The sequence below is a fragment of the Oryzias melastigma genome, linkage group LG16, assembly GCF_002922805.2.
Source record: "Oryzias melastigma strain HK-1 linkage group LG16, ASM292280v2, whole genome shotgun sequence".
Lineage (NCBI taxonomy): Eukaryota > Metazoa > Chordata > Actinopteri > Beloniformes > Adrianichthyidae > Oryzias > Oryzias melastigma.
Window position 1 is genome coordinate 11425530 of NC_050527.1, and position 7179 is coordinate 11432708.

General features: G+C 34.7%; 1 protein-coding gene across 3 annotated transcripts; it reads left to right on the forward strand.

The window, feature by feature from the left end:
* Positions 1-6: 6 nt before the first annotated feature.
* Positions 7-3906, forward strand: LOC112143986 (myelin-associated glycoprotein). Of its 3 annotated transcripts, XM_024268275.2 has the most exons (12): positions 7-303; positions 1116-1187; positions 1275-1517; positions 1596-1655; positions 1745-2041; positions 2135-2234; positions 2314-2349; positions 2441-2473; positions 2551-2592; positions 2841-2895; positions 3005-3020; positions 3098-3906. In XM_024268275.2, the coding sequence occupies exons 2-10, from the start codon at positions 1142-1144 to the stop codon at positions 2875-2877; spliced, it is 894 nt and encodes a 297-aa protein (XP_024124043.1). In that variant the 5' UTR covers positions 7-303; positions 1116-1141; the 3' UTR covers positions 2878-2895; positions 3005-3020; positions 3098-3906. The 3 variants fall into 3 exon arrangements, with proteins under 3 accessions (XP_024124043.1, XP_036071831.1, XP_024124042.1); XM_036215938.1 differs by having other exon boundaries at positions 1092-1187; positions 1275-1655; XM_024268274.2 differs by having other exon boundaries at positions 1275-1655.
* The last annotated feature ends 3273 nt before the right edge of the window (positions 3907-7179 follow it).

Genomic DNA, 7179 nt, shown 5'->3' on the forward strand with positions numbered 1-7179 from the left:
TGCACGGGGGGAACATGCAAATTCCATTATTTTTTTTTTTTTTTGTAATTTAGAATTATTCCTATCAGGCAGTTTGTTTGAGGGCGTCAACCAGCAGAGGAACTGACCCGATCTTTACATAATTTGCATTTTCCATTTTTTCCTGCACCAGTAACTCAACTGTCCCTGCATCTGCATTCATTTTCTCCACATCAGTATTTAAACCACTGAGTGTGTTTGACATGTTGTCATTGTGAGGGGTGTGCTTGTGGAGAACACAGGGGCTCTCGAGAGGACGGCACTTTCAGAAAGTGAGGTTTGATGGTAAATATTTCTGATTTAAAAGTTTTTATGAATACATTTTGTGTTTATTTATGGTTTTTAATTTCACTACTGTTTAACCCATGATAAAAATCATTAAAAAAATTATATTTTCTGATGTTCTGTTTTGTTTTAGAATTCATACAAATATACAAATGTTTTAAACTTCCTCCTAAAATTCTAAAGCCTTTGCTCTCATTGAAAAATCTGCAGCTTGCTTTCTAGACTTTTGATTTGTAAACTTTTAAATTAACAATAAAAAGACGATGATTCTTCTAGATGATTCTTGTTTAATTATCACAACAACTTTTATGCATTTTCCTAAATACAGCATGATGAATTGTTCATAAGTGCTAACTTGCTTTCCTATTTTCCTCTGTTAAATCAGAAAAAGGGAAATGGATAAAGCTGCACATATTTATTAGAAGTGTTATTCTTTTCAGCTATATATAATTGTAGCTGATAAGATTCTTTTATTGCTGCCGTTTGCTTTGAGCTTGTACACATTTTTCTTTATTTATTCCTGCTTATTAAAATATATGCCAATAATAATTGTACTGGCAGATAAACTGATTTAGTGAAAACGTTTAATTAAACATGCAATCATCTTGAATGTATAAAAATGAAAACACCCTTAAACTGTCTTAGCTTTAAACACAGACCAACTGGGTTGGTTAACATTCACTAGCACAGCCATTAGTCCATTAGTTTTGCATTGATGACAGACGATCGTTTCAACTTCTTTGATATTACTGTGATAATTATGTTTTATCTGGTCTGTATTGATGCAGGTTTTGTGTTCTCTAACTTGATAGTGGAGTCTATAACATCAACGAGAAGAATGGACAAACTAGATAAAACTCTGATCGGTTCACTGCTTTTGGCAGGTAAACAGTTAATCACTTCCTCAATTTCTGGCATTTTGAGACTAGGCGTGCAATATTTCTCTTTAACGTTCCATAAATCTTCTCCAGCTCTTTTCAGCAGTGCTGTTAGCGACGACTGGAAGGCATCTGTCACAAAGAATCTGGATGCCTTGGTCACCTCCTGCGTTGTGGTACCCTGTTCTTTTAGCCATCCTGGAAATCCCCTACCATCCTCCAAACTCCGAGGCATCTGGCATATTTCCAATCGTAGAGACAAAGTTATCTACAGTGAGGATAAATCAAAGATCTTGGATGCATATAAAGATCGAACAACGATCCTCGGGCAACTTGGTCAGAACGATTGCACCTTAGAAATAACCGATGTGAAAGATCACGACAATGGGCCTTTTTGTTTCCGGATCGAGATAGTGGGGGCCGAGAGCCAAAAGTTTTCCTTTGTCGAAGACTGTGTTGACCTCAAAATGCAACGTATAAAACCAAATTTACTCCTTTTTTTTCTCCTTAACATTTGATACTTTTTACTAACCTGTTTTTTTTCTTCCCTTTTATATTAACAGATTCTCCACCAGAAATCAAACTGACCCAGTCAAGGGCAGCATTTGAAGGAAAAGCTTTCACAGCCACCTGCTCAGTGCGCCACACCTGCCCCTCATTCAGACCCAAACTGTCTTGGAGTCGAGGAAATGCAGATCAGATTTTTGAGAAACATGAAGAGATCTCCCCAGGAATCTGGGTCATGGAGTCTGTTCTGACTTTTGTTCCTGAGGAGAAAGATGATCACAGTCAGCTGATCTGCACAGCTGTATTTCACGGAAGACAAACAACTACAAAAACCCTACATCTTTACTTAAAGCGTAAGACTTTGATTTTTTTTTTCTCTAAACTGTATTACAATTCTTGTCAATATGTGCAGAGAAGTTAGCCTCACACATCAAGTCTACCTGTAGGTGCAGCAAACTACAAGAACATCATCATTCCAATTGTTGTGTTGGTTGTAACTGCTGGAGTCATTGGATTAGTCTCCGGTTTAATTATCAAAAAATACAAGTACGTAAATCAAATATGGAATAAAAACGTATACTTTCTGGACATAGCCCAGTCCTAATGCTTTTTTTTCCCACTCAAGAAAGCGTATTATGGAGCTCCAGAGTCAGGAGGGGAGGTGAGAAAAATGCTAAGAAAAAGTACATTTCTATGACGGTGCGAAAGGATTTTGATCATTCATAAAATTAAAACTCTCCTTTAAATTTTAGTGTTTGGAATCGGATGTCCAGATTCTCCCGAAGGTGAGACACACACACCCACAAAAAGAAATGCACTTCAACTTTTACAAACTACCTTTTTTTATCTGTAACAATTTCAGGTTTCGATCAAATGCTCCACCACCATCTCAAACCAATAGAAGGTAAAGGAAGTTTAAAAAGTTTGAAATTCTTAAAATTAAAGTATCAACCTTTATTGATTATTAGTGATAATTCATAAAAACCTCAAAAGATGATAAAAATACAAGATTTTTATGTGTGTTGAAACTATGGTTTGAATATAGTTATGACAAATCTACTTCACAAGTTTTAACAGATTTTTGGTTTTGTACATGTAGTACTTTCAATATATTTTCTATTATCTATTTATATTGTCTGTTTTGTGTTACAGGATGTACAGAGGGGACTTTGCTGAAGAGAAACCTTGAGTTTCATCCCTCAAAAAGGTACTTAATTTATTAGGATGTCATCATCATGTCTTGTTTGATCATGTCTCATGTATTTCTTGTTTTTGTTCTGTTTGCTTCTGTTACTGGACTTTTGCCAACCAAAAAGCAACAACTACAAAGAGGTATAAAAACATTATTATATCAATAATAAATTCAATGGAGCCAATTGAGTATAATATGTTTACTTTGACCTTCACAGGACGATGACAATGATGACAATCAAAACACAATGGACCTCAACATTTGTGGAAACGTGTGAGGAGCAACTTTGCAGAAGCAACTTCAAAATGAACACAATGAACTGATCAAGTTATGATTAATATTGAAGCTGAAAACCGCCTGCCTTACTTTTTTTTTTTAATTTTAATTGTTCTCTCTTTATAACGAGATAATTCAGAATGGAGATTGAAGCGTCCCCATCTTCCTTTCAGAGACACCGAGACTTTACCGGTTTGAAAACACTCCACAAATTTTGTTTTTAGTCTATTTCTTATTCATTAGTGGATCTATGCGCTTTAAACATCTTAATTCAGTCTCATGCACCAGCCTCTCCCTTAATTTCCCCAAAAACCCTGAAGAAACATTGACAGATTGACTGAATTCAGGGCATCTGAGCGTGTCTGCATGGTGAGTTCACAGACATCCGGACATCAGCAGCAAAACAAAGCAGTTTATCAGAGAAAACATCGAACATCGGCAATTATCCATATATAATTGATTGATTAAATAGTTTCAACATTTTTCTGAAAAAATACTTTGTTTTCCTGAAGATTGTATAAAATGACCAAAGCAGAGTAACGGATTTAGTTGGGCTGAGTGGCTGTTTTGTTCTGCTAATGTCCGGAGTTCATTGAACACATCATGCACAGAGTCTCGCTGTGATCTGTCAATCAACCTGTTCGGAGGTTTGGGGTAAATAAAGGGAGGAGTGCTGGTGCATGACGGATTGAAGGCGTTTGAGGAACGTAGACCCACTAATAAAATAATTAAAGAAAATAGACAAAAAAACAACTTTTGTGGAGTGTTCTTCTGCTGTGTTTCTCGTCAACCACCAAATAAATAGACTTAAAACAGATTAAGTCTCTGCATCCCCGTACGGGAAAGGAAGTGCGCTTCCTTCTTTATTATTGATTATCTCGTTATCACGAGTAAACAAACTTAGTTTTCTCTGGAAAATGAAGTTTGTTTTCTCGTGATAACAAGATATCTCAATTTAAAAAAGCAATTAAAAACATTTGGGCAGGCCGTTTTTGATAATTACTATAATGTGAAAATTTACTAATTGTACTTTAGCTATGCTCTTTTTACCATACAAAAGTGCTTTATTAGATACATTACTGTGTACCTTGATAAACTGTAATGTTGAAATCTTACTTCTTATTTTTGTTTTTTTTAGTATTGTTTAATGTAAATTTTTTTTAACATTTCTCAGACATTTTAGCAGAATATTTTCCCAAGAATCGCTATTTCAAAATAATAATTGAAAAAAGTAAAACTCTGCTTCAACCTGAGAGAAAAATCGTATAAAATACTATGAAGGTTCAAAAATGTAACATTTAATTTTTTTTACTCTAATATTGTGTAAATGACAGAAAGTGATTCAATAAAGTGTTGATTTTAGAGCTTTGTCTGCTGAAACCGCAGCTGCATATCATTTTTTTGTTTTGCTCCACCTGCCTGAAACTGGATCTGCTTCAAGCTGCATGATGCTCTTGGCAGGCCGTTGAGGTAAACCTTTTTTCCAGAACAATTTTGTGTAAGCTCAGGGCTTTTTCTTATCCTCCAAACTGATTGTCTGATACATAAACGTCTTTATAAGGAACTGAAGAAGCTTTCAGTTTAGATAAACCCTTTAAATGTAGATAAAGCTTTAAATTTCAGTTAAACTAAACAGAAACCTTGCATTTTTATTCTAAAAAAAGACTATAAATGTAGAACATTGTAGAAACTTTTAACACAAAAACATAAACTAAAATGTAATAGTAGAAACGTCACAAAGAACTCTCCATAAAAGGCTGTCCCAGTGTGGGAGCTCTGCAGAGTATAGACAGGACAAGATTCGTTCAACTTTGTTGCTGGTTAGCGTTTAACTCACTATGGACAGTAAATAAATGTTACCAGTTTATGTAAAACGTGGGCCGTCCATGGCGGATTTGTGGGAGCAAGGTTACTGCTGACCTGACGGTTTGCTGCTTGTTTACACAATGTGTTAACCCCCCCACAGAATGACACATTTTGAAACTGCTGCACCTTAGCAAGTGCTCAAGCTTCACAGCAGTTCAAGCAACAGTTTTTTTTATCCATTTTATTTGTCATATTTAAGATAAATGTGTATTGTACACGTATGTTATGACTTGAACTGGTTAAAAGTTAGGCACACAAACTGCTTAGTGTCCCAATATGTCATTTACGTAATACCAATCGTTGCACAAGTTTTAGCTTGGTAATATATTTTTCATCAAAATATTAAAAAATTGACCATCTTTTCCATGTGTCCGTAGTTAACTCTAGACAGATGTTCAGGAAAATGTCGTATCAGGGTCATGTTCCTCTCAAGGCTGTTGTTCTAAAGTCGAAATTATTTAGACTTTAATTCTGCTGAGGGAGGGGGAAATAGCAGTTTTTAACATGTTTGCTTTCAAAGCAGTGAAACATCCACATATTAGTTCACACTAAGGAGGAAAGTTGTTTTAATTTACTTATTGTATGACTTGCAAAAGCAAAGACAACCTTTGGACTCTTGATTATCTCCTGAAACCTCTTTTTATATATATTTTATGCTTTTATTTATTTACATTTTTAAAATTAAAAGTTTAAAATGGCATAATGCTTTTTTGTAAACATGCTTATCAATATTATTTATGTATTTGTGTAGAAAACACATACCTTGGACATTTTACAAGGCAAATGTGGTTAAAAACAAAGTTTACATTTTGGATATGGAACCCAGAGGCATTATGTTAAGCAGTAAAACAATACCAAACATATAGAGAGAGGAAACAGCATCAATACGCTAATGTGATAACGGGATATTATCACGTTATCACTATATCATGTGAAAATTTACTAATTGTACTTTAGCTATGCTCTTTTTACTATACAAAACTGCTTCATTAGATACATTGCTATGTACCTTAATAAACTGGAATTTTCTTCTTTTTTTTGTGAGGTTTAACATGAATTTTTGTAACATTTCTCAGACATTTTAGCACATTTTTTCCCAAGAATTGCTATTTAAATTTTTTTTTAAGTAAAACTTTGTTTCAAGCTAAGAGAAAAATCTTTGTTTGATACAATGAAGGTATAAAAATCTTGACATTTAAATGTTGTTTTTGCTCTAATATTGTGTAGTTGAAGGTTCTCATTCCTCTAGGTGACGTCTTGAAGTAGAATCATGGTATCCGTGCTTAAAGTCCTCATGACAGATTAAGCCTTTTGGATGAGCAGTGAAACATTAAAAACAAGAAGACTGAGTCCAGGTGACATTGAATTCCCATTGAATTGATAGTTTGTTGCTGTGTGTCAGAGATGTTCATTTGTTTTTGTGCTCCGTTGCATTTTCTCATGAAATAGCCGCCTGAGTTTAACATTCTCTTCATAAATTATAACAGGTGGTTTAATAGTCGGAGTGAAGTTAATTAATTTTTAAACAGTGATGGAGTTCTGAGTTTTAAGAATCCAATGAAGGATTGGCCTTTCTGTCATTTCCTTTTTTTTCCAGGGAAGGAAGTTAAGAGGAAATAACTGTCTTCTCAGTTCCAATTTTTTTAAAGTACTAAACCCAAAGTATGGGCAGTTTTGTCTCAAACTTCTGCATGTCAGAGCAAGTCATGCAGAAACACCTACACTGCAAAGTATTTAAAACTTTGAGTGCAAGTCTCACAAATGAAGGAATTGTTCAATTATTTTCTGAATGACTAGCTTATAAGCATTTCGTAAACTTTGACATCTTGGGAAGCACCACGGCTGAGGTAACTGAGATTCCATAGTCAACAGAGAAATCTATTAATAACAGAGTCAAATTTTATTTATGGTGGAAAGAGGGAATGTCGCTGGAAACCGCTTGTTCCATTGGAGCTTCTGTTAGGGACAGTCAGGTTTTAGTTGATGCATTTATCCTACCGAATTGAACGTTTCTGCAAATTTGGCTTAATAGTTTAAGAATAAATTACTGTTACTTCAGGTATTGTGGCGATCTGCTGGGCAGCTTAGTTTCACATCCCCAAAGACTTATTTAATGGAATCAGCTTCTGGTTTAACTTTTTTTTTCCATTAGGCTAA

Bases quoted from the DNA above. Each gene is read 5' to 3' on its own strand.
- LOC112143986 (XM_036215938.1), top strand. From the start codon at position 1,142: ATGGACAAACTAGATAAAACTCTGATCGGTTCACTGCTTTTGGCAG. The intron at 1,656-1,744 runs GTATAAAACCAA...TTATATTAACAG, and splicing joins TGTTGACCTCAAAATGCAAC to ATTCTCCACCAGAAATCAAA. The intron at 2,593-2,840 runs GTAAAGGAAGTT...TTTGTGTTACAG, and splicing joins CCATCTCAAACCAATAGAAG to GATGTACAGAGGGGACTTTG.